General features: G+C 48.5%; 1 protein-coding gene across 1 annotated transcript; it reads left to right on the forward strand.

Annotated features, from left to right (window-relative positions):
• Nucleotides 1-5,972: 5,972 nt before the first annotated feature.
• On the forward strand, nt 5,973-23,205 carry Tyro3 (TYRO3 protein tyrosine kinase). Its single transcript, XM_027926180.2, has 19 exons — nt 5,973-6,141; nt 7,881-8,064; nt 8,321-8,421; nt 9,214-9,384; nt 10,833-10,919; nt 11,584-11,699; nt 14,021-14,198; nt 14,871-15,016; nt 15,503-15,647; nt 16,017-16,146; nt 16,223-16,323; nt 16,613-16,708; nt 17,026-17,106; nt 17,588-17,680; nt 18,104-18,225; nt 18,655-18,764; nt 18,950-19,109; nt 19,325-19,461; nt 21,682-23,205. The coding sequence occupies exons 1-19, from the start codon at nt 6,012-6,014 to the stop codon at nt 22,073-22,075; spliced, it is 2,682 nt and encodes an 893-aa protein (XP_027781981.2). The 5' UTR covers nt 5,973-6,011; the 3' UTR covers nt 22,076-23,205.
• Nucleotides 23,206-27,352: the final 4,147 nt, after the last annotated feature.

Genomic DNA, 27,352 nt, shown 5'->3' on the forward strand with positions numbered 1-27,352 from the left:
AGACACCGCTTGCGGCGTCTTACCCCGAGAAAGCCGTAAACCGACTCTGGGAACACACGTTCTTTGGAGGTACCGCAGGTCCGGCCCTTTTGTACAGCAGCACCGGTGGCATAGGCGGGAAAGTCATCAGCCATCTCAATGCAAGCCCTAGGTTGCAGAGCCACATCTGGTACAACAGCACCAGCGCCCGCAGGCAGTGCACAGAAACCACTCAAACCAGTGTGACCTCCTCACTGTTTTCATGGCAAGAATGTAAACATGAAAAGGGTCTAAAGAAAGCAACAAATGCTGCCAAACACGGTGGCGCACACCTATAATCCTAGCAAGTCTGGAGGCTGAGTCAGGAGGATCCCAGCTGGGCAGTTTAGCGAGACCCTGTCTCAAAATAAAAAATGCGTATTCGATTCCCTGGGTTCAATTTCCACTAATTGAAAAAGGGGGGGAAAAAAAGGTAAGAATGAGAGGGAAATTTATCGCTTTTGAAATAATTGGTGAGCACAGGGTGGTGGCGCACCCCTGTAATCCCAGCGACTCAGGAGGCTGAGGAAGAAAGATCACACTTTAAAGCCCAGCCTCAGCAATTTAGCAAAACCCTGTCTCAAAATAAAAAGGGCTGTGGAGGCTGGGGTTGTAACTCCAGTAAAGCCCTTGGTGTGAGGCACTGGGGTCAATCCTCAGCACCATAAATGAATGAATGAATAAAATGGTATTGTGTACATCTACATCTAAAAATATTTAAAATACAATCAAAAGGGGTTGGGGAGGTGGCTAAAGCAGTAGCACGCTCGCCTAGCATGCGTGCGGTCCAGGTTCGAGCCTCAGCACCACATACAAACAAAGATGTTGTATCCGCCGAAAAAACTAAAAAATAAATATTAAAAAAATTCTCCCTCTTTAAAAAAAAAATACAATAAAAAGGGCTGTGGATGTAGCTTAGTGGTAGAGCCCCCCTGGGTTCAGCCCCCAGAACTGCTAAATAAATAAATAAATACTCAAGTAAAACAACAAAATGCCGGGCTGGGGTTGTAGCTCAGTAATAGAGCCCTTGCTGAGTACGTGTGAGGCCCCTGAAATCGATTCTCAGCACCGCATATAAGTAAATAAAATAAAGGTCTATTGACAACTAAAAATATATTAAAATAAAAAATTCATTAAAAAAACAATTGGCTAAAATATTCATGAATCATACTATTTTCTTTACTTGTGTGTACATTTGAAGTATAATAAAAAAAAGTTTAAAAAATAAGTCAGGCAAGGTGATGCACACCTGTAATCCCAGCAACTAAGGACACTGAGGCAGGAAGATCACAAATTTAAAACCAGCCTGAGCAACCTAGTGAGGCCCTGTCTCAAAAATTTTTAAAAAGGACAAGGAATGTAGCTAGTGGTATAGTGCTCCTGGGTTCCCAGTACCCTGAAACTTTTTGTGTGTGTGTGTGTGGGGGGGGGGGGGGTGCTAGGGATTGAACTCAGGGCCTAGTACATGCAAGGCAAGCACTCTACCAACTGAACTATATCTCCAGCCCACCTACACGAAACTTAAAAAAAATATATATTTAAAGTTTTAAAAGCAGAGCCAAGGGGGTCTTGGGGCATAACTCAGTGGTACAGAACTTGCCTTGCCTAGTATGTCTGGTCCCTACGTTCAACCTTCAGCACCACCACAACAATAATAAATTATAAAAATAAAACTGGAAAATCCTGGTAGGTTAAATAGGTAGGTTTAACCTACCTGGTAGGTTTAAAGAGGGATAAATAGAGAAATACAGCCAAATAGAAGGTATACACACACATATTCATACATGAAACTCTTCCTCTCAGGTTCATCTCCAAGTGAAATAGAGAAACATTTTTCTTCTACTTATTTGGACACCTTTGTCCTTTCAGAAACCCCAAACTTATTGTTGTCTTCCTTTTTGTGTGTGTGGTGCTGGGGATTAAACCCAGGGCCTTGTGCATGCAAGGCAAGCACTCTACCAACTGAGCTATATCCCCAGCACTTATTGTTGTCTTCCTATTCCTAAATCTGCTTTGAGGAAAAAATCTGATCATTTGGAAGTTTCCCTGTGACTCTAAATCAAAGTGTGGACTTCCCTGGGAATGTATTTGTCTTCTTCATCTTCCATAAATCAAGGAGTGGCCTTCTTCTTGGCTTAGAAATTTCAGGAGGGCATGTTTACTGAGCACAGCAAAGTTCCCAGCACCCTTAGAATCATAACTTAAGCAATTTTCCTGCAAGTCCCAAAGGCAAACATTCTCTACCGTTGCTAAACTGACAAAGAACATGGTCTGTGGTTGACCTTATTCCTTGAGTGGGATCTACTAACTCTTACCTCTTGGGCCAGTAGTTGGGAAAGAACAGGTCCTTGGGTGCAGGTCAGTGAGACTGCCATGTCCCCAAAGCTTGCCTTAGTTCCTTTCCTCTGGAAGGGAGGGGAGGCCTTGGATTTAAAAAAGATGAGGCAGGGCTGGGATTGTGGTTCAGCAGTAGAGCGCTCCCATAGCATAGGCGAGGCCCTGGGTTTGATCCTCAGCACCACATAACAATAAGTAAATAAAATAAAGGCATTGTGTTTATCTATACCTAAAAAATATATAAATAAAGATGAAACAGCTGCTTCCTGGAAGTTGACATCAGGGTATCCTACTACTATGGGTAATGTCTTTTTGTTTTTAGTTTTTAATTTCCAGTTTTGTCTTGGTCTTCTCTGAATCTTTAGCCTCCTTGAGCAGTTTTAAGTCATTTAAGGCAGGGGGCCTGGGTTCCAGCACCACAAACGAAATAAAAATTTAAAAAATAAAGGAAGGGGTGCTGTGGCTGTGGCTCAGTAGTAGAGCACTTGCCTAGCACGTGTGAGGCACTGGGTTCGATCCTCAGCACCACATAAATATAAATAAATAAATTAAAGGTAGAAAAAATCCACATTAAAAAAAAATAAAGGAAGAGAGTAGGCAAATTTAATTTACCAGTGTAGGAAGATGGCATGACTTAATCCAGACCTGCCCATAAGAAGGGGTAGCCACAAGCCCTCCTCTACCCCTGCAGCCCCTTATTATTCCCCTGGGATAGATATGGGCTGACTCTGTCTGGTTTTGTTTGGAGGACAGGAACTCCTAGAACAGCTGCTTTTGCATTAGGTCAAATACATTTCCTGTTGATTTGATTAGTTTCCTTCCAAGCAATGAATTTATGGAAAGAAGGGAGCTTTTGCAGGCATGCATTTGCACAGGCAGTAAACCTCCTCCAGTCACACACACACACACACACACACACACACTTTCTCCCCATCCACCCACAGGCGTCAGTCACATTTAGAATTTGCACAAATGCACACCCTCCCTCATACATCACAATGCACACCCTCTCACCCACCTACACATTTCTTCCACAAAATCACACCTGCTCACATACCCCTAGAAGTGCATTCCTATACTGTACCCTGAGAGAGAGAGAGAAAGGTAGGAGAGATAGGCAAAGTGAGTGGGTTGTAATCACTCATGAACCAAGCACCCTTGGTGGGAGCTAAAAAGTCAGAAGATCGGGATCCCACAGATCCCCCTGCCCTCCTGTAAGTAGAAATACTGAGAACTGAGAGGGATTCTAAATTAGAAGTGGAGGAAGGTCTGGGCCCAGTGGCTCATGCCTGTAATCCCAGCAGCTCAGAAGGTGGAGGCAAGAGGATCGAGAGTTCAAAACCAGCCTCAGCAACAGGGAGGCACTAAGCAACTCAGTGAGACTCTGTCGCTAATAAAATACAAAATGGGCTAGGGATGTGACTCAGTGGTCGAGTACCCCTGAGTTCAATCCCGGGTACCCCCCCCAAAAAAAAAAGAGTGGAGGAAGCATGGGTTGGGGATATAGCTCAGTTGGTAGAGTGCTTGCCTCAAATGCACAAGGCCCTGAGTTCTATCCCCAGCACCACCAATAAATAAATAGATAGATAGATAGATATAAAGAAAGAAGTGGAGAAAGCAGGAACTCAGCTCCTTGTCTCTTGTAGAAAGTATGTTGCTTGGAGTGACAGGCTGTAAGTGGAGAATGCAGCTGCATCAATGATATGCCTGAGGAGCCCACTGGAATGATGGCAAAGGGTAACCCTTGGGCTAGATTTTCTGTCAGCCCAGGAAATTATGAGGTTCGGGGTGAAAGGAGAAAAGGAAGGGGTGGGTTGTTTGAGCTCTGGGTTCAACATCCTCCAGGAGAAGTCTTCCTAATGTCAGCTAGAATCAAGAAGGGGAGTCATCCCCTTACAGGAAACTTGAAGTCCCCTCCAGAGAAAAGAGGTGAGGTTAAGCTCTTGAGAAGGACAAGTGCCCAAAAGCAGAGAAGCAGCAGCCTGAGGCCATTCTGGCTTCAACTACAGAGCATGGTCCGCCAGACCAAACTCAGAAGCTATGGATTCGAGAATGGAAGAAGTCTTTTTCTTTAGGAAAAGACCCACAGTGCCCAAGAAAATTGGCAAAGTTCAGCTAAAGGGAGACTAAGGCCCCTGCCTTTCAACCCTTGACAGTGCTTCCTTGGTCTCTCCCTGTGCTGCCACCTGGGGGCGCCACCAGCTGGGTTCAAGGCTACTGCCAACAACTACTATTGTTATCATTAGGATAATTAATAAACAAGCACTGATGGGGCCAAGTGGAAGAAGAAGCAGGCCCCTGCTGCGCAGACGGAGCAGATCAGGTGAAAAGATCTAGTGAAGCTGCAGTGGGGGGCTGAATGGCTAGTCCTTTCTCCCCAACCACAAACTCTAAGAAAGACCTTTGGGGTGAGTTCAGGGACCAGGTAGAGGTGTGGACAAAGGGAGGAGAACACTTGTTAGGCTGGTATGGAACCTGTTCTGCATCTGCTTGACAGGACACCCCATCCCCACTCCTTATGATTACTGGTTATGGGGCAGGCTCTGAGGCAATTGTTCACTCATTTAACAGGCATCTATTTATAGAGTGCCTACTGTGTGCGAGGTGGGCTACTACTAATAATGTTTCATGGGATAACGTGAGGAAACAGTCAACTTCAACACCATGTCCTGGGTGTGAAAGAGGAAGCAAGTTGGAAGAATGACCACTCCCAAAATACATGGGCCATTGAGCTTTGGCTTGTATAGGGTAGCAGAGGGGATATATATATCAAATAATATCTGATAATCATCAAACAGATCTTGAAGAACTCAGGACCCCCATAGCAAGTTGGAAAACACTCTGGGAAACTGAGTTGGAGAAACTGTTTATTTTTGAGTAGGGTTATACTTGGAGGATAAAGGGTGGGAATAGAGCACGAATATGAAGAATTTGGATGAAAGGCTCAATGAAAGAGGTACAGGGATGTTAGCAGATCCGGGGAAAGGGGCAGCTGTTGATTGGGAGTGTCTAGTATGTAATTTATGCCCTGAGAGGGCAAGTGCTAGTCTCTGGGTCAGAGTTTGGGCTTAAGTTAGGGTGTGGTAGGGGCTTCGGAGGAAATTTTCAGAGTAGGGTTTGTAGTGTTGAGCGGAAGAGGCCACCAGAGTGTTTAGGCAAAGGAGGGGCGTGGCCCGCGTGCCTATCCAGGGACCAAGTCAGAACCTGAGGATCGATATTGGGGTAGCTGGGGCGGGGGGCGCAGGCCGGCCTGGGAGGTCTGGAGGTGGGGGCGGGCCAGAGGTCCGGTGACAGTGCCGGAGTTAGCAATCCGCCCCAGCCACCGGAGCTCCGCGGGGGGGCGGTACGAGCTCGGGCTGCCGGCGGGTCGGGAGGAGGCGGTGGCTAGGAGAAGAACATGAATCAGCGGCAGCGGCGACGGCGACGGCGGCTGTGGAAAGAGCGCGGTGGCCCAGGAATGGCCCCGGGGACCCCGCGTTGCTGACGGCTGCGGCGACTCCCGGTCGACGCGGGTCTCAGAGGCACTGGCCCAGCGCCGCCCCCCGGGCGGGCCCCAGCTCCTCCCGCGGCCCTCCTCCTCCTCCTCCTCTTCCTTCTTCCCTTCCCTCCTCTCCACGCTCCCGGGCCCGGCCCGGCATGGTGCGGCGTCGCCGCCGATGGCGCTGAGGCGGAGCATGGGGCGGCCGGAGCTCCCGCCGCTGCCGCTGCCGCCGCCGCCACCGCCGCTGCTCCTGCTCCTGCTGGTGGGTCTGGCCTCTCTGCTGCTCCCGGAGTCGGCGGCCGCAGGTAGGGTCTGGCTCGGGATGTGGCGGAAAGCGGGAGACCGCGGAGGGGCGCGGCTGGGGGGTCAGAGCCCAAGAACCACACTGAGGGAGACCCGGGCCTCGTGAGCAGTAGACTTGGGTTAGGGGGCCGGAGCTGGAGGGCCAAGGTTTGGGGCGCAGCCGTGTGTTTGCTGCTAGATCTCCAGTCGGGGTCCCCGCCCCCAACTTTCTAGTGCCCAGAGCTCTTCTGGCGGGGTGAAGGGAGTGGGGTGTGGGGTGTGGGGTCAGCAGGGGTATTTGGAACTGGATTTTCCCGCCTGCATGTTCCTAGTTGTTTGCTTCCCTTCCCCAGTTTTGGAGACTTAGTTCTGTCCGCCACACACACGAAGGTCCCACTCTGAAACCACAGGGTCTGGGGCTGAGCACCCAAAGGAAGGGGCACCCGCCTACCATTTAGATACAGCCTACCATTTAGATACAGGGGGTGTGAGAGTGCCGGGTCACAAAATACATCTGGTCATATATACTCTAGCTCCTGTGCTCTCAGGGCTTCCTGAAACGCAGAATGTTGGATGGCTTGGGCCGGGGCAAGGGTTCTGGTCTTTGTGGGATTTAGCCTTGTGTTCCCACTTAGCCACTTAGGCATTTGCCAATTGTGGGAGTGCTCCATGCTGCACCTTGCTTCCCAAGTTCTCAGTGCACACCTCTAGACTGCTGGGAGTATGGGGAATGTGAGGCTATCTCTCCCTGTCCTGTGACTGATGCTGGATGAAGGGAGTATAATAGAGACACAGGCCAGGGCAGCAGCCACTGGGCTGGCACCTTCTCTTGAGACATTTCCTGCCTTATCAGTCTCTCAGGGGAGGGAAGGGATGGGAAAGGAAGGAGAAGAAGGTGACAAGTATTTACAAGCTGAGGCTTAAAGAGTCCAGGAATTCGCCTAGAGTCACACACAGCAAAGGGCAGGAAAAAGCAGGACTGGACTTCACCTCTTCACCTGCCTATCTACTTAAAAATATGCCAGAGGCCAGGAGAGGTGTTTGTGTTTATGTGCATGCACAGAGGGCAGGTTTCCAGTAGGTGGGTCCTGTTGATGTGATGGTGGCCTAGGGGCCTACTGCTCAGGGCCCCATCCCTTCCTTCTAACTCCTACCTTCCTAGCACCTCCCCTGCTCACATGCAGGTATTAATAGAGCAGGCGCCTGCCAGGAAGGCTGCCATGTGTTTGATCTGACGTGGTTTTGTGGCCATATGTTCTCCACTTCAGGGGAGCACCCCCTCCTTCCCTTCCTCAGCCTCCCTTCATTTGGCAGGGTGGGGTGCAAGGGGTGCTGGCCGTAGTTCAGGGCTGGGTTGACACCTTGGGTGGAGAGCTGGCATCTGGCAGCCTGTTGCACTGGTTGGGTGCAGCAGTCATTCCCAGGGTATTACCTTCCCCAGAAGTTGACAGCTTCCCACTGTTTCAGCCCAGATTGCTTTCTTTTTGGTGTCTGGGCAGCAGGGAGCTATGGGGAAGAGGTCCTTACTTAGAGTTGGGGGAAACTTCGCAATAACAGAAAAGGTACCTGGAAAGCTTTCTTACCTCTTCCCCCAAAACAGGTCCAGGTTTCCTGCCCTCCCACATTGTCCTGCTGCCGTTTCCTTGGCATCGGCTGAAAATGAGCCCTCTAATGCAGAAGCTACATTCTGGAAGAGAATGGGAGATATTTCCAGAGACAGGGCAACCTCAAACAGGCTGACATTCTTCTTCCCACCCCTCAGGCCTGAAGCTCGTAGGAGCCCCCGTGAAGCTGACAGTGTCTCAGGGGCAACCTGTGAAGCTCAACTGCAGCGTGGAGGGGATGGAGGAGCCTGAGATACAGTGGGTGAAGGACGGGGCTGTGGTCCAAAGTTTGGACCAGATGTACATCTCAGTCAGCGAGCAGCACTGGATTGGCTTCCTCAGGTGCAGGGTTGTGGGATGCCATCTTGGGTGTAACTGTGCTCTTAGGGCTCAGGAGTTGGGGGCTGTGCTGAGGTCCAGATGTCTGTGGTTTTTATTTATTCATTTTTTCACACATCACAATATTGGTCTCTGGTTTTTAAATTTGACAACCTGTGGAAACTTCTTCCAGAAGTGGGGCTGGCTAAATCCGTCAAGTCTGCCCGCAGAGCTGCCCCTCTTGACCTCAGGAAGCAAACCTGTTGTCATGTTTCCACAGCCTGAAGTCAGTGGAGCGCTCTGATGCAGGCCGGTACTGGTGCCAAGTAGAGGATGGGGAAGAAATTGAGATCTCACAGCCAGTGTGGCTCACGGTAGAAGGTGAGGAGGGCAGAGCCACAGGGATGTGTTGGCTTGTAGCAGGTGTTGTCTACTAGTGACCATACCTTTGCAGAGAAAATGCAGAGGAAGCTGGGCTGCCCCATGGCCCCATTGGGCCCAGTGGTACCAGGCTCTAGTCCACCCTAGACATCAAAAGACCCTACCTGCTAGAGTCTGGGTATCTAAGAATCAAAGGGGCAACTGGGATCCACAGACTATGGAGTGCAGTCTGTTTCATTTATCTGAGCAGCAATTCTCAAGCATCCATCTGAGGCTGGACCCTGCTCTGACAAGTGGCCCTACCAGCAGGGAGAGGCGTGGGGGAGGGGAGGGAGGTTTCACAGCTGCGAGAGCTCAGAGCCTTTCAGCCCTGGAAAACAAAGTGACTAAGAAAGTAACAAAAGGCCCTGAACAGGAGCTGGGGCCTGCCAGCAGAACTCCTTCTATAAAGCTCCCACCCACTCCCTCCCTCTCTGCCCCTCCCCCAGCTCCCTGCCCCCAGCTTCTCCCTTCCTCTGAGAAGAGCTATCAGAGCAGGTCTCGAGGGAGTGTGGGGGCAGGCAGCAGAATCTGCCTCACCCAAGGGGGCTGCAGGGAAGGGATTCCTATGGAAGCTGATATAAAAACGCACTTCTGCCCCCCAAGCTTGATGCCTGTGCTGCGATTGACCCACTCATAAGGGGCGTGTGGGGACCTTTTGCATAGAGGACTTTGGATGGATGTGAACTTGTGATTTGGGCAGTTGGAGGCTATAAGGTGGAAAGGCTCACTTCTCACACCTTCTCTCCCTAGGTGTGCCATTTTTCACTGTAGAGCCAAAAGATCTGGCAGTGCCACCCAATGCCCCTTTCCAACTGTCTTGTGAAGCCGTGGGTCCCCCCGAACCTGTTACCATTATCTGGTGGAGAGGAGGCACCAAGATTGGAGGTCCTGCTCCCTCTCCCTCCGTTTTAAATGTAACAGGTGAGCAGCCTCAGGAGGGGCTTCAAGAAGGGAATGAGCTGAGGTTTTTCATGTAGTGAGCCTGGCAGAGTTGGAATCTGTCTGAATCACAGAGTTTGCTATTGTGAGTGTCCAGAGCAAACCCCTGTGCCTGGATGCGTGAGCTGCACTATTGCTAAGCTCATTAGACAGGTATGCTAGCCTGGCTAGGTGGGCTGATTAGTGGCAATCCTGCTGTGTGTACTCAAGGAAGGTGATGGGGCCTCCTTGCTTGGCTCACAGCAGTTTAGGACATGTACAGCTGGCCCTGGGAGATGAATTGTGTGAGACCAGGGGCACCCATCCCCCCCACCCTCCCAAGGGAAGGAGCCAGAAATCAGCCCACACATTGCTAGGAAGGAGTGTCTGGCAGACACTGAGAAGACAGACTCTCATGCTGCAGAGGAAATGGGGGTAGAGTTAGGGGGGAGACAGAGGCCAGCACAAAGATGCAAGGGCTTCCTCCCCTCATAGCTTTTTCCAGATATTTTCCCAAACAACTATATGTTTCCATACCTCTGCACAATTAGACTCAAAGCAGCCACACCTGCACACCAGCCTGGGCCCCATAGTCTGTCACACACTTGTGAGGCTCACTGATCTGTGAAACTGTAAGTTTTTTTTTCCTAGTTAAGTCTTGAACAGGTTAAAAAGAGAGTCTGGGCTTGGTTTCATGGGCTAGAAAGTAGGAGGAAAGGGACTCTGATCTGTCTAGTCCCTAGCCATTGGAATCTGGAGAAGAGGTAGGTTACAGGACTTTTTGGAAGGGAGGACAGGGCCTATTCAGAGAGGGGGTTTGGTTCCTTCCCTCCTGATATGCGTGGTTAGGACCCTCAGGCAGCCAACCTGATAATAAGCATTCACTAAACTCCTACTGCACACACCACACTGTGCTGGGCACCACGGGGGACTGAGGAAATACAAAGGAAATAGAAGCTACCTTTCCAGCCCCCAAAGAATTCAGTATAATTGGGGAGACATGCATAAGGAACTGAGAACTAATGCAAGGCCAGGAATCTGCAAATATAACAATGACAGGGCACAGAGCAAATAAAAGGGCTCTGCGAAGGACATAAAGGAGTGGCCAGAAAAAGGACAAAGGATGCAGCTCTGTGCTGTCTGTGGGAGATGGGATTGAGGTGGGAGGCTCCCTATAACATTTCTTAAGTGCTTATTGTGTGCCATGCACTTCACTATAAATTACCTGATTCTTATAGTTCTAGCATTTGAGAGATGAGAAAACAGCCCCATCCAAGCTCACTGGACTCGAAGTCCTTGTTCCATTCCACCACACCCCACTGTCCAGCCCCTTCCTTTGATTGGAGGGACTTCTAGGATGTTCAGGCCAGATTCTGAGTATTCCCCTTCCTCAGTCCCACACTGAGCCAGAATTGCTGTTTGGGGGCACTAACTGAGGTTTTCTGGCCCAGGTGTGACCCAGAGAACAGAGTTTTCCTGTGAAGCTCACAACAGAAAAGGCCTGGCCTCTTCACGACCTGCTATTGTTCACCTTCAAGGTAGGAGTACTAGAGGCAGAGGCAGGTAGATGAGGCCAGGGTCATGCCTGTTGGAGATCCTCATATGAGGGGTAATTGGCAAACCTCCCATTCCTAGGGGGAGCACCTGAGACCCTGCTGTGGCTCTGATAAGAATAGAATCCTGACGTCACAGCAGATTTCCCATCCCGAAGGAGACTCTGTGAGGGAGGGAGAGAAGGGAGCCAGCAGGAGGTGGTCAAAGCTCTAGCCCAACCTTGTTTCTGCCACTCCTGTGGAGGGAATGGGGGCAGGGAGGAGCCTAGCAGATGATTGAGACCAAAGGGCTGGTGCAATGGAGGAAGGGAGGAGCAGAGGGAGGTAGGAAGCCAGAGAGTGGAGGAGCTTGTCTGTGGCTGCAGGAGCAGCTGCCTATTTCTTCTTTGTAGTTCCTCAGGCACCAGGTACTGCCTCCACATAAGATCTTATTTGGTCAGGGCCTCTTATTTCAGAGAGAGAAGTAACCTTTATCTATAGCCTACGCAGTTTCCCAATACTGGTTACTTGATTTGTGTCCCAGCGCTAAGTAGCAGACTTTAGGTTGGGGGTGTCCCAGGCCCTAGAGGGAACTCAAGGCTTGACTCCTATGCATCCTCCTTTCTCCTCTCATTCTTACTGGGCACTGACTCTTAGTCCCCATCCACAGCAAGGCCTGCAGCCCCCTTTAACATCACAGTGACAAAGCTCTCCAGCAGCAATGCTAGCGTGGCCTGGATGCCAGGTGCTGATGGCCGAGCTGTGCTCCAATCCTGTACAGTCCAGGTAAGCTGAAATGGGCCCAACAGACTTTCCTGAACTGGCCAGGCTCATTCTGGCTTCATGGCACTTCATGACAATGATATCACATTTACTAGAGTTCATAGGGTTGGTCTGCAGCACTATTCAGGTGCTGTTCCTTAGTATGAATAGCCCAAGCCTCTTTCAGCCTTGACAACTAAAAGACTGCAGATTGGCTCAAACCTGTGCATTCTTTAGGCTGGAAAGCAAATTTTCAGAGCAGATTTGGGGTATCTGGAAGAATTGTGTGTGTGTGTGTGTTTTGCTAGGGATTGAACCCAGGCCTTGTCCTTGCTAGACAAGTGTTCAACTGCTTAACTGGAAGAACTTTTCTTCTGGTGTGAAAGCCTTTGATTTATCTGATAGTCTGCACTTTCATGCCCCTATACCCATGCCAAAGAGAACAAAAGGACCAGAAGGGGTCTTAAACCCTGGAGGGTAGAAAAGGTGGGTAAGGTTTTATCACAACCAAGAGGCAATGCCAGCTTACTTATTTGATTTGTTTATTTTAAAGGAATTTACTGAGAACCTTTTGAAACTGTTCTAAGCAGTTCCCTGGGCAGCAGGGGTCCCTGCTCTGTGTTCCATCTTTGGAGGACCCCACTCTGGCTCTCCTTTGGCCCTTACTCTGGGGAAAAGAGTCTGCAGAGCCAAGGAGATAAACAAATCTATCCAGATTGTCTTTTCTTTCACACCGTACTGTACATATTCAGCATCTAATGCCCTGACTGCCATGGGTCTGACTCCAGGGCCTGTGTGGGCCTCTTCCAGGTCCATCCTCCCAAAGGTGGAACATTCTATGATATGTACACCTCTAAACCCTAGGGGCAACTATTTGTGTGGAGATGGGAATAGAGCCTGGGTGTGCAGACAACATTGTCCACACTTGTACATCTGAGTCTCATCATGATGTAGACCCTTGCCTGGGGGCCAGCTCTTTCAGTGCCCCCACACCATGATTTGGGACTGCAAGGATTTGGAAAATTGTAAGTGTAAACTTGACCTTCTAGGTGGTTTGGAAATCTTAATTCTTAAGGTATCATGATAGAAATTATTTCTGAGCACAGTGGCACACACCTGTAATCCCAGCGACTTAGGAGGCTGAGACAGCATTACAAGTTTGAGGCCAGCCTCAGCAACTTAAACCCTAAGCAACTTAGTGAGACTGGGTTGAAATAAAAACTTAAAAAGGGCTGGAGATGTGGCTCTGTAGTAAAGCACCCCTGGGTTCAATCCTTAGTACCAAAAAAAAAAAAAAAAAAAAAAAAAGAAGAAGAAAGAAAAGAAAAGAAATTATTTAATAGTTTGTTAGTTAGAGCTGGGGGTGTGGCTTGGTGTTAGGGTATTTGCATAATGTGCAAGCCCTGGGTTCAATTCTAGCACTGCAAAAAATAAAAGTGTGTTTTCTGATTTATAGATTTTTTTTTCCTTTGATATTGGGGATTTATTTCAGGATGTTTAACCACTGAACCACATCTCTACCGTCCCCCCACCCCCTTTTTTTTTTAAGATAGGGTCTCACTAAATTGCTTAGGATCTTGCTAGCTTGCTGAGGCTGACCTTGAAATTATGATCCTTCTACCTCAGCTTCCCAACCACTGGGATTATAGACGTGTACCACGTCCAGCTTGATTGATAATATTTAAATATCTAGTTATACAGTACATGGATCTATTTATTCTCTGGCCTTGAGCCCCCAAAATGTAAAGTGAAGGACTGGTTCAAGGTACCCCTAGGTCTCAGTTTCTCTCCCCTTGAGAATCTCTGAGACTTTGGGATGGCATGTGACAATAAGTGGCAAGTGCTCTGGAACACATAAGGATCAAGTAAAGAAGGACAAGATTTTTTTTGGAGTAACTAAGACAGGTTTTCACCAAGAAAGTGACATTTGCACTCTTAAACAATAAGTAGGGCTTTGCTAGGAAGAGCATGTCACTTCAAGCAAAAGGCAGAGTCTCTGCAGCACCATGGAGCTCCAGAGCCTTCTGCAATACAGGTTAGACACAGGTGGGAGCGGACAGGTTATTTGAGCTTGCTGGTAGACTTAGAGGAAGCATTCATTCCAGTTCCCCTACCTTACCTAGCCCTTCCATCTTCCATCTTATCTTTTTTTTAATATTTATTTTTTAGTTGTAGTTGGACACAATACCTTTATTTCCTTTATTTCAACCTAGAGCGAACCTAGAGTCTCGCACATGCAAGGCGAGCACTCTACTGCTGAGCCACAACCCCAGCCCCATTCTATCTTATCTTATTGACCTTATGAACTTTCTTCCCACACTAACCAGTTTTCTGCTTTTCTGTAGGTCACACAGGCCCCAGGGGACTGGGAGGTCCTAGCTGTAGTGGTCCCTGTACCACCCTTTACCTGCCTCCTCCGGGATCTGGAGCCTGCCACCAACTACAGCCTCAGGGTGCGCTGTACCAACGCCTTGGGGCCCTCTCCCTACGCTGACTGGGTGCCCTTTCAGACAAAGGGTCTAGGTAAGGGACTTACAGAGCAAGGTTGGCTCAAGTTCTGAATAGAATTGATTGGGAGGGGCTACCTGAAATGTAGGTTCAGGCCTCATTCAGCTGACATTTCCTGAGAGCTGCTGCTGTTGCACACCACTGTATACAGCTTTGCATCTAGTTCTTTGTGGGTGGAACAGAAAAGCAAACTGGAAAAGGTCAGATAATGGAGTGATGAAGAGTGCTCATGGTGGCCAAGGAAAACCCCCTAAAGAGATCTAAGTGAGGTCTGAAGGATAAGGAAGAAGCCATGTAAATATCTAGGGGGACATCACTGCACAGAGAGGGCAGGAAGTGGCTTGAAGACAGACCGGCAGGAACTGGCTTGAAGTTCTCTGGCAGTTGCAAGGAAGCTGAGCTGGCTGAGAGAGAGGACAGTGGTGGTGGGGGTCTGGTTGGGGGTGGGTGGGGGAGGCAGTAACCATGGTGATGAAGAGGTACTGCTGGGCTGAGAGGCTGCCTGTCCTGCCAGTAACTTTTGCTTCTTCCCCAGCAGTGGGTGAGATCTGTCAGCCAGGAGGCGAGCCCTTCCCCAAATTACTGCTCTCAGCTGTTCAGTTCTTGGCGGCTGGTTCCAAAGGTCTACATGAGATAATGATAGTGAGAAGGTTAGGGATTTTATTGATGTTCTCTCTTTGGGTACAGCCCCATCTAGTGCTCCCCAGAACCTCCACGCCATCCGAACAGATTCAGGCCTCATCCTGGAGTGGGAAGAAGTGATCCCTGAGGGCCCTTTGGAAGGTCCCCTGGGCCCCTATAAACTGTTTTGGATTCAAGACAATGGAACCCAGGTAAGAGACAGACCTTTCACTTTTGCAGCTCTCTCCAGTTCCTGAGGCCTTTAAGAGCTTCAGAATGGCTGTCTCCAGCAGGCCTGGGCCTCCCACCACCTCAGGGAATGCCTTTCTCCTCCCCACACCCCACACTCTTCTCTTTGTTGGATTGTGTCTCCTTTTGGGATTGCATCCTCTGGCCACTTTGTATGTAAAGCAGGAAGCACATTCCTGCATCAACTAGGGGATGGTACAGATAAGGCTTTATACTCAGCCCACTTGCCTCCCATCCCCCACCTGTCCTGAGCCTAGTTTTTGTTCTGGAGAGAACTCTGCTCTGCAGCCTGGAGCAGGAAAGTGAGACTCCCAGAAGGGTGTGTTCTCCCAGCCCCTACTCTTACAGTACCCTAGACTCCCTGTTCCTAGTTCGACCTTTTTCTGTCCTACCGCCCCAGCTGGAGGCCTTCTTAGTTTCAGTGTGGGCGGGGCTTTTCCTGGCTACAGGATGAGCTGACTGTGGAGGGGACCAGGGCCAATCTGACAGGCTGGGATCCCCAGAAGGACCTGATCGTGCGTGTGTGCGTCTCCAATGCAGTTGGCTGTGGGCCCTGGAGTCAGCCATTGGTGGTCTCTTCTCACGACCATGCAGGTGAGGGAGGAGAAGCAGGAGATTAGAGATTTCTATCTAGACTGGTGGGAGGAGGCTGGTGGCTCCTGTTCTCCCAGTAAGTCCCTAAACTCAGTCAATTAGTTTAGACGAGGGTTAGTATTTATATTTCATTTTCCTCCCCTTGCCCCAGAACTGGCATAGAAATCGTTGGTCATGCTATAGGTGACAAAAGCCAGGGCCTGTCAAAGTCCAGGTAGGAATTCTTGGATCTTCACCGGCAGCCTCTTTCACCTGGGCCCTACTGACTTAAGGGAGCCTCTTGACTGGGCCAGGTAACTGTCCTGGGAAAGTTCTAAAGGAACTCATTGATATCAGTCTAGCTTATGCCACTACCCCTCCCTCCAACAGGCCAGCAGGGCCCCCCTCACAGCCGCACATCCTGGGTGCCTGTGGTTCTGGGTGTGCTGACAGCCCTGGTGACAGCCGCTGCTCTGGCCCTCATCCTCCTTCGAAAGAGGCGGAAGGAGACACGGTTCGGGTAAGGGAGTGTGAATGTGCAGGAGAGGCAGGTGGTCAGCATTGGAGCTGACTCCAAGTCCTGGGTTTTCCTTTAGGCAAGCCTTTGACAGTGTCATGACCCGAGGGGAGCCAGCTGTTCATTTTCGGGCAGCCCGGTCCTTCAATCGAGAAAGGCCTGAGCGCATTGAGGCTACACGTGAGTGGTGGAGGATCATAGGAGGGAAAAATGGGTTGTCTTGTACCCCAATCTGCATTCTTTTACCAACTCATTAGTTTGCCCAATAGATCTGAATGTATTGTCCCAAGTATAGAACGTTAAAAAGATATACAGACTTAACCTCCTGGGGCTCTTCACCCCCACTGTGGGAGAGCTAAGTTCCTTCTGCTGGGGAGGGGAGGCCAGAGGACTGGGGTGAAGAAGCAGGCTGAGTTTGGACTGGGAATCAGAACTCTACCCCTTTTTCACCCCCCCCCCCACCCCACAGTTGACAGCCTGGGCATCAGTGATGAACTGAAGGACAAACTGGAAGATGTGCTCATCCCAGAGCAGCAATTCACCCTGGGCCGGATGTTGGGCAAAGGTCTGTGGTCTGTGCAGGGTTGGTAGGAGTTTGCCTTCTCGGATGAGTTTGGTTGCTCCTTTAACTTAGAGGGTATGGATTTGGGTCAGCTCCTATAATCAAAATATTCTCATTGACTCCTGAATTAGGGCTGTTAGAGGGAATGGTTGCTGAGGATAGGGAGGGCTAAGGAGCCACTCCCAGCATGCTCTGCTTTGGCGAGAGGCAAGGGAGCCTCCTCCAATTGTTCCAGAATCTGATGATTTTGTGTCCCTATGGAGGATCACCTGGGGAGCAGGGCACCAGGGAGACTTCCTCTCATTTGACTTGGTTCCTAGGAGAGTTTGGTTCAGTGCGAGAGGCCCAGCTGAAGCAGGAAGATGGCTCCTTTGTAAAAGTGGCTGTAAAGATGCTAAAAGGTGAGTGGAGAATCATAGTTTAGAGAGAGGTCCTCATGAGGGAAGGTAAAAGGGGTGACAGGTCCTGGAACAGGTTCTGCTTTGGCCTGAGATTTTCCAAGATGAGCTAGTCAGCACTAAATGGATGCTGTCTGTACCATGTGAATAATTCACAAGCATAAACCCACACAAAGATTCATGGCCCAGCATTGCTCTCTGCTATCAGGAGTGACTGTCCTCTGAGTTCACTCTTGGGTGGTTACAACTGTGGTTGGTTGAACTATTGGGCTATTCAAACCAAAGGGAAGACATTCCCAAGTGGAAAAATTGTTGGATTGCTCCACTCCACAGGGATTCTTCTGCTCACGGCCAGGCTGTTTCCGGGGGGCCCCCTGTGAAACTCAGGACATCTGAAGGATAAGATCTAGGAGGCTTAGCCTTCGGTTGGAGCTGGGGGCACCTTTATTTCATCCCATCCCCATTCCCCATTAATTTCTCCCAGCTGACATCATTGCCTCAAGTGACATTGAAGAGTTCCTCAGGGAAGCAGCTTGCATGAAGGAGTTTGACCATCCTCATGTGGCCAAGCTTGTTGGTAAGCCGATTTTGGGAGGAGAAGATACAGAATAGGACTAAAAATATGCTCCTTGTATAGGAAAGGGCACTCTATAAGAGAGAAGTTTGGCTTTACCTGGTAAGCCAGAGACAAAATACAAAGAGGGTCCTGGTTAAAATTTGACCTTGCTCTAGGTAAGGAACATAGTTTACAGACCCTGTACCAGAGGTCTGGATATGAAGACCGTTCCTATGGGTGGAGAAGGAGAGGACAGGGAAGATTTTCCAGGTATCAGGGAAGAATAGCCAGAGCCATTCCTGAGCAGTCCCCATGCCAGAGTGGAACCCTGCGGAAAGAGGTAGCAGAGCCAGGTTTAGAGGTGAGACCTAATAAGTGGGTACTAATGTAGACACCTGAGCTGCCTTTGACCTGTGCCCAGCTCTTGACTCTCCCTTGTTCTAGGGGTGAGCCTCCGGAGCAGGGCTAAAGGCCGTCTCCCCATTCCCATGGTCATCCTGCCCTTCATGAAACATGGGGACCTGCACGCCTTCCTGCTTGCCTCCCGGATTGGAGAGAACCCTTTTGTGAGTGCCTGGGGTGGGAGTGGCTGGGAGGAAACTGATAGGAAAACAAAGCCAAGAACAGGACAAAGACCCTGGGAGAAGGGGCTTGGTAGGCAGTGCTGTTGGAGCTGTTAGGGAGAAGAAGGGGTCAGAGTTTGACTCCATTTAAGGTAGCTTCCTTTGCCCTTACAAAGCCCTGCTGAGAAGTTTAGGCTGGGCAAGGGCCTTTCTGGGAGAAGAGACTTGTGGAGCCCCAGGCTGCAGTATTCTTGGCTTTTAGGCTTTCTCACAATTGTCAAAATTTTCTTGCCTTGGGCAGATCCTCCATCCCCTTTCCTTCCTTTCAGTGATTCTGAGGACAATCTTTAGGCTTTCTGACCAGGGAATCCCATTCATCCTGCCCCACCTGGGTAGGCAGGTCCAGCCTGAGCTTGCCCTTCTGCCTACCAGAACCTGCCCCTCCAGACCCTGATCCGGTTCATGGTGGACATTGCCTGTGGCATGGAGTACCTGAGCTCCCGGAACTTCATCCACCGAGACCTGGCTGCTCGAAATTGCATGTAGGAATTCTGGAGGGCTCGGGGGGTGGGAGATAGCAGCTAGTGCCAGGAGGAGCCAGCTGACTGCTCCTGCCTGGGACAGTACCTGCTATGCATGGGGGATAGCCTGGAAGCAAAGAAATCCTGGTTTAGTAAGGCTGTGAGTACTGAGGAAGGCTGACCCTATCCTCCAACATTCCTCACAGGTTGGCAGAGGACATGACAGTGTGTGTGGCTGACTTTGGACTTTCTCGAAAAATCTATAGTGGGGACTACTATCGTCAGGGCTGTGCCTCCAAATTGCCTGTCAAGTGGCTGGCCCTGGAGAGCTTGGCTGACAACCTGTATACTGTACACAGTGATGTGGTGAGCAGGGTGGTACAATGAGGCTTGGTGGTAATATGTGTGGTGTGAACTAGCATGTGGGTAGACTATACAACCATCAAAGGTCTGGCCAGGTCTGCTTTCTGGGCTTTGGCTGACTAGTTATGAGGCTCCTGACCCCCAAGATGTGCTTGCCTCAGAGCTATTGCTCTGCCTGATTCCGGAAGCCCAGTGACACTTCCTCCCTAAACTCCCAGTGGGCCTTTGGAGTGACCATGTGGGAGATCATGACTCGTGGGCAGACACCATATGCTGGCATCGAAAACGCTGAGATTTACAACTACCTCATCGGCGGGAACCGCCTGAAACAGCCTCCCGAGTGTATGGAGGATGTGTGAGTACCCTGGGAAGGGGAATACAGAAAGGACTGAGGCACAGAGTTGAGTAGCAGAGCAGTTTCCCCTGTCACCTTTTCCCCACACCTGCTCCCTTCCTCCTTCTTGGGACCCCAGCAAGTCTAAGCCCTCCTGGGCTGAGCTCTCCCCAATGAAGCTACACAGAACAAGGGAAAAACTGGGCTGTTTGCTCCCTCACTCTTTGCATGGCAAAGAGTTTTTATCTTGGTCTTCATCTCCCCTTAAGGAAGTGGAGGGACCTGAGATCCTGGGAACAAGGAACATGTCTCCTTTCCTTGCTTCAAGCCAGGTCCTTGAGAGCAGGGTGGAATGGTGGTACTGCCTACTGTAGTGTTATTCAACCTTGTTGACAAGATGACATGTTACTAACATTAGCCGATCACTTTAGGTATTCTTTCAGATAATCTTCCTCTAGCCCTATGAGGAAGAAACTGTTGTTATCCCCATTTTGTAGATGAGGAAATAGGATTAAAAAGGTTAAGTAACATGGCCAAGGTCGCACAGCTATTAAATGAATGAGTTGGTTTTTTTGTGTGTATGTGGTTTTTTTTGTTTTTGATTTTTTTTTTTTTTTTTTTTTTTTGTAGTTGTAGATGGACAGAATGCCTTTATTTTATTTATTTTTATGTGGCGCTTAGGATCAAACCCAGTGTCTCACACATGCTAGGCAAAGCACTTCACCACTGAGCTACAGCCCCACCCCTGAATGAGTTGGTTTTGAACCTAGATCCCTGTGGTTTTAGAATATGTGCCCTCAACCATGATATCAACTGTAATTGGTTTGTTCTAGTCTTACTCCCCAATCCCATCCAAGCCAGAATGTCCCTGGGGCCCCAAAGGACCTTTTGCTAGTAGCACAGGAAGGAGTCCCCAGTGATCCAGGGAAAATGTGATCCTTTTGTTGCTGTGGGATTGGACTTCCAGAGGGATAGACAGAAAGGCTAAGCCTAAATAGTGGACAATGAATTTGAAGTGCTCAAAGCCTGAGCTGTAGTGCCATGCCTGCACCTGAGGGCAGGAACATGGTAGAGCTCGGGGCACGGTGGACACTGGAAGTTCAGGTCTCCCTGAAGCTGCAGCCTGGCTCCTCCCAGGCTGGAACTCGTATTGTCAATGGTGGGTGGGCAGATACTGGCCTTCCACCAGGCAGCCTGGTGGCCAAATGCCAGTTGGCTCCTAGCACAGCCTTGAGAATGTGTCCTGGTTTGGTCATGTATCCCCTAGCTCTGGACCATTCCCACGGCCTGCCTGGGGATCTGGCATGATTCTTCTCATTGTTGGGATCCCCTCTCAGGAGGGCTGGTATAGGGAATGCTTGGAGCTTTTGTCCTAAACATAGGCAAGAGAGTCAGACATTTGCTCTGGTTGTGGTCTCAGCCCCTTCCCATTAGGTTTTATGAAGGTTTTTGCTGCTATTGTTATTTTCCCTTGCTTCAGTCATTGCTTAGGCTTCAGGGAATCTGTAAGACTTCTGAAATAAATAGTACGCAAAAAGTATTCCTGCCAAGGCACAGGGGCTAAGAAGCTTTTCTCAGAATCTCAAAGGTATCCACATACAATAAAGATTTCAGAATACCTGAGTGATTGTTGCCTAATGAGGACTTGAGTGTTCAAATGCACCCCATAAAAATAACCCTGATGCTGGGCATGGTGGCACGTGCCTGTAAGGCCAGCTACTCTTAAGACCTGCCTGAACAACTTTGTGAAACCCTGCCTCAAAATAAAATAAAACAAAAAGGGCTGAGGATGTAGCTCAATGGCAGAGCATTTGCTTAGCATGCAGGAGGCCCTAGGTTCTACCCCCAGCACCACAAAAAAAAAAAAAAAAAACCCTCTCTCTGAAAGACAAAAACATTATTCTTAGTACTGCCTCCCAAGGCAGCTTAGGAGGAACTTTTGGAGCCGCCCATATGCTTCATTTCTGTGTGACCTTGTTAAGGTTCTCAATCTCTCTGTGCTTTAGTATCCACATTTGCCGGGTAGGGATTGCTTTATTTCATAGATGTTGTGAGAATTGAATAACTTAGTAAGTGTAAAATACTTGAAGAGTGCCTGATACATAGTAAGCCCTATATACTATTATGTTAAAAAAATTATATATATATATAATTTTTTTTAATCCCAGTGCCATATGATTAAGGGACCTCTGCTTTTGAAGGAAGGGCCACTATCTCCCTTCACCTTTCTCTCCACCCCAGGTATGATCTCATGTACCAGTGCTGGAGTGCTGACCCAAAGCAGCGCCCAAGCTTCACATGTCTGCGAATGGAACTGGAAAACATCCTAGGCCACCTATCTGTCCTGTCCGCCAGCCAGGACCCCTTGTACATCAACATTGAGAGAGCTGAGCAGCCTACTGAGGAAGGCAGCCTGGAGCTGCCCTGTAGGGATCAGCCCAGCAGCAGAGCTGGGGATATCAGTGGCATGGGGGCAGTGGGTGCCACCTCCAGTGACTATCGGTACATCCTCAGCCCTGGAGGACTGGCCGAGCTGCCTGTACAGGCAGACCAGCAGCCAGAGAGCCCCCTCAATGAGGCCCAGAGGCTGCTGGTGCTGCAGCAGCAAGGGCTACTGCCCCACAGTAGCTGTTAGCCCACAGGCAGAGGGCATCCGGGGCCATCTGGCTGGCTCTGCTAGCCACTGTGCTGGCTGACTAAGCCCTATCCGACCCCAGCCCCAGGCAGCAAGGTGTGGAGGCTCCTGTGGTAGCCCTCCCAAGCCGTGCTGGCACCTGGACTGACCAAATCGCCCAATCCCAGTTCTTCCTGCAACCACTCCATGGCCGGCCTGGCATTAGTTCAGGCATTGGCTTGGAGGAGGTGGGCCAGACCTGGTTGCCTGAACCCAGGCAGCTGGCAGGAGGGGTGGTGGTGGTTATGTTTCCATGGTTACCATGGGTGTGGATGGCAGTGTGGGGAGGATAGATCGAGCCCTGTGGGCACCTACCCTCCCAGCTGATCTGCCCCTGCTGCTTTAGTGCATGCATTGAGCTGCCTCCAGCCTGGGGGCTCAGCAGTGCCCACCATGCTTGGGGTTTAAATGCCAGGTTTTGCCTTTCCAAGTCAGAGAGATGCCCTTGTGCCATTATTCCTTTTTAGGTGAGAGTTGGTAAGGGGTTGATACAGTTGGGTCCCAAGCCCAGTGGCAAAAGATGGTGGGACATTCTCAAGTCTGAATCCTTGTCACCTTACTGATTCTCTACTCTGCCTGCTGGGAGAGGTATGGGGAGGGTGCTTCTCTGAATTGAGCCTACCCCTCCACGGCATGCTGGAGTACCACAGGCCACCAGGGGCCCATCTTCTGAAGGCAGTGTGCTGATCTGGCTAGAGGCACAGAGGGCTGGCCCAAGAATCCGGGGACAGGGAGGTGGGAAGAGTTCAGGAGCCCTTCTCCAAGCTCTCCTGCAGTCTGAGCATGCTACCAAGTCCCCAGATATCCCAACACTAACAAAGGCAGCTGTGTCTGAGCCCAGCCCTTTTCCACAGCAACCCCTTAGTCCCACCCTCCTACCCTCACTGGACATCCTCTTCTGTTCCAAGTCCCCAGAGAGAAAATAGGCCTTATGGCTGGTATGGATGAGGGGGAATTTCTGGAGCCTGGACCCCAGCCCTGACTGGGGGAGTCTCCTGGAATGCATGGGGCCAGCCCTTGCTGTTAGGGACATTTCCAAACTGTTAGTTGCTGTTTAAAAGCAGAAATAAAATTAAAGACTAAAGAAGTAAGGCCTTGTCTCTTAAATGTTTACTTTTTTCCACACCACAAAAATAAGGCATCTCTGCATTGAGAAAAGTTTGAAAAGATACATGCCAGAATGTTAACAGCTGTTATCTTTGTATGTAATTAAGGGGACTTTTTTCTTTCATGTTTTTCAAGTTCTCTGCATTAAGCACAAAATACTTTTGTAATTAGATAAGACCCCAATGAATCTTACCCGTATTAAGGATGATAACATTGTAGACAATTAGGAAAATGCAGAAAATCCTTAAAAAATGCCAATTACCTATAATTACACCACCCAGTGATAACCATCACTAATCTTTTGAAAATGCAAATTATTTGACAAAGTTCATTATTTTGGAATAAAGAGGCTGTCCTAGCGCTCCTGCCTCTACAGACTTTCTTCTGTCCTTGGGTATAGAAACTTTCACCTTTCACTCTGCCTGGAGCCAAGGGAAACTTCTCTGGAAGTTTCTTAAGGAGGAAGAGTAAGCCTCTTCAGAATTAGAAATAAGGATAGGGGAGGCTGGGGCTGTAGCTCAGTGGCAGAATGCTTTTAAAAAAATTTAAAAGAAATAAGGGGGGGTTGGGGTTGTGGCTCAGAGGTAGAGGGCTTGCCTACCATGTGTGAGACACTGGATTTGATCCTCAGCACCACATAAAAATAAAGATATTGTGTCTAGAACTAAAAAATAAATGTTAAAAAAAAAAAAAAGAAATATGGACAACCAAATGTGGAATGTTTTCTCTGATATAAGGAGGCTGATTCATAGTGGAGTAGGGAGGGGGAGAATGGGAGGAATAGTGGAACTCTAGATAGGGCAGAGGGGTTGGAGGGGAAGGGGGGGAGGGGGTTAAAAATTATGGTGGAATGTGGTGGACATTGTTATACAAAGTACCTGTATGAAGACTCGAATTGGTGTGAATATACTTTGTATACAACCAGAGATATGAAAAAGTGTGCTCTATATGTGTAATAGGAATTGTAATGCATTCTGCTGTCATAAATTTAAAAATTAATTTAAAAAGAAAGAAAGAAGGGCAGTGGGGTTTTGCTTCCAAATACTTCCACCCGAAAATGTTAGTTTTAGAGCATGCTCATGGCAGGAGGCCTGGAAATCATGCCTCTGGCGAGGGGCACATGGATAGTACTGCTGGCTGAGGGCAATGGAATGGGGTGGGTCTTTCTGAAAGCAAATATCCTGAAAAACCTGTTGCTGGTTCTCCTAACTCTAGTTCTCACGTAGATCATGAGACCTGAATTAACTTCCAGGCAAACAGCTTTCAGAATTTTTCATGCAATGATTAGCTTCAACTACCAGGTGGTGATTATTTGAGATAGCTTAGGGAATTATTGAGACCTTAAAGCCATTGCCTGCAATTAATAGGATATCTATCATATGTAAGGTATGGTGCCTAAGGCTTCACATTTATTGTCTCATTTAATACAGCTTTCTTAGAAATGGAAATATAATTATCATCCTCCAAGAGACAGGACAGAGACAGAATATACAACTTGTCCAAGGTTACACAACTAATGAGTGGTAAATCTAGGTGTGAAATCCACAAAACCAGAGATGAGACCCTATGTAATGCCTCCTTCTTACCACTCAAAAAAGCACCTATAATCTCTATGATGATCAGTCATCTTTTGGGTGAACGTAGGTCAATAATATGCACCCTTTTAAATACACAGGAGGCCAGAGAGATGGTGCATACCCATAACCCCAAATTTGAGGTCAGTCTAGGCAACTAAACCAGATCCTATTTCAAAAAAGGGCTGGGAGCTGGGCACAGTGGCACATGCCTGTAATCCCAGCAACTCTGGAGGCTGACGCAAGAGAGATCGCAAGTTCAAAGCCAGCCTCAGCAATGGCCAGGTGCTAAGCAACTTGGTGAGACCCTGTCTCTAAATAAAATACAAAATAGGGCTAGAGATGTGGCTCAGTGGGCAAGTGCCCCTAGGTTCAATCCCTGGTGACAAAGAAAAAAAAAAAAGGTACTGGGGATATGGCTCAGTGGTAGAGCACCTCTGGGTTCAACCCCTAGTACAAAATAAATAAATAAATGAAGAAGAAGAAGGAGGAGGAGGAGGAGTTCTGATATATGTGTGTGAGATAAAATCTAAACTACTTAGATAGAAGTCACCTATCAGTAATTAAATTAATGTCAATTATTCAGTCCCTTTTCCTCAAGTATTTTGGCCTCCCTGGCCAATGAGTTTAAGTTAAGTTCTTTTCTTTTCTAAATATTTTATTAGTTGTTGATGGACCTTTATTTATTTATATGTGGTGCTAAGAATCAAACCCAGTGCCTCACACATGTTAGGTGAGCGCTCTACCACTGAGCCACAACTCTAGCCCCTATTATTTAATTTTGATTCATCTAAAATTTATTTTGGAATAAGAAAAAGCGGGGCATGGCAATGTGCACCTATAGTCCCAGCTACTTGGAAGGCTGAGGCAGGAGAGTCCCTCAAACCCAGGAGTTCAAGGTCAGCAAACCCTGTCTTAAAAAACAACAACAAAAAAAGATGGAGTCGAATTTTCCAGATGGTTTACCATTGTCCCAGCACTATTTGTTTATTTAGTGATACTAGGGATTAAACCCAGGTTGCTCTACTACTAAACTATAGCTTCAGTCCTGTTTGTTATTTTATTTTGAGACAGATCTCACTAAATCATTGAGGCTGGCCTTGAACTTGCAATCCTCCTACCTCAGCTTTCTGAGACTCTGGAATTACTAGCATGTGCAACCACTTCTGCCTTTACCACTATTTATTGAACAATGTATATTTTCCGAACAGCTCCGGAATAATCTGCTTCTACATATTTCTCGATATAGCCCTTTGTCTCAATTCCATTTGTATTTTGGGTTTATTTCACCAAAAATAGACCGCATTTCACTTCTGTATATTTTAGTTACTGGAGCTGTATAATGTTTTCCTATACATTCTACTGACATTTTTTGCATTGCTGCCCCAAGGTTTCTTTATTTAGCTGCCCAATGATTGCACCTGAAGCACTCTACCACTAAGTTACATGTCTGTATTTATTTATTTATATATAATTTTTTAGTTGTAGATGGACACAATACCTTTATTTACTTATCTTCTTATGTGGTTCTGAGAATCGAACCTAGTGCCTCACACATGCTAGGCAAGTGCTCTACCGCCACAACCCCAGCCCTGTCTACTTCTTTTTGAGACAGAGTCTTACTAAATTGCCCAGTCTGACCTCTAATTTGAGATCCTCCTGCCTCAGCCTCCCAAGTAGCTTGGATTATGGTGTGCCATCATGCTTTGCCTGCCCCAAGGTTTAAAGTATACTATCCCAAGATTTGACATACCTGCAACTTAGAGAAGAAATGCAAGTCTCCCAGGTTTATAGAAAAGTGATTTGTGCAAGGTGTCACCAAACAAGAAGGGGTCACAACTGTAATCAGAAACCAGAGATCTATCATTTCACCTAGTTCTTCCATCTTTCTACCACACCAGGTTAGGAGAGCTGAGAGGCTTTGAGTAAAGGGAACAGGCTGGATAGACTTTCCTTTATTCCTCCACAACTAAAAGTTCTCAAAGTCCTCTTGATTCTGCTCTCCTTTTTCCTTTCTCTTCTCCTCCCATCTTCTTTCTTTTCTGACTTTCTTTTTCCATACAGGGGATTGAATCTAGGCAAATGGTTTTCCAATGCTAGGCAAGTGCTCTATCACTGAGGTATATACATCCCACCCCTTTCCGGTTTCTTCGTTTTTTGTAGTGCGGGAGATTGAACCCAGGGTGCTGTGCATGCGAGGCAAGCACCCTACCAACTGAAGTGTATCAGCCTTCCCAGTTTCTTTTTAACCGTGCCCACTTCCTGGTGCCAACAACACTCTGAGACTTCCCCTCTTCCGAGGAAGTAGCAATAGCCTTGACCCTTCATTATTGGGGCAGAGCAAAGGAGAGAAGGCATTCGGTCCTTTTCTAAGACCTCACTCGGGGAAGTCCCCTGGTGCACTCCTGTAATCCCTGCGGCTCGCGAGGCTGAGACAGAAGGATCTCAAATTAGAGGCCATACTAGGCAATTTAGCCAGCCTCATCAAAAAGCGAGGCACTACACATCTCGCATGCACAAGGCCCTGAGTTCAATCCCCAGCACCACCACCAAAAAA

This window comes from Marmota flaviventris, chromosome 2 (genome assembly GCF_047511675.1).
Source record: "Marmota flaviventris isolate mMarFla1 chromosome 2, mMarFla1.hap1, whole genome shotgun sequence".
NCBI lineage: Eukaryota > Metazoa > Chordata > Mammalia > Rodentia > Sciuridae > Marmota > Marmota flaviventris.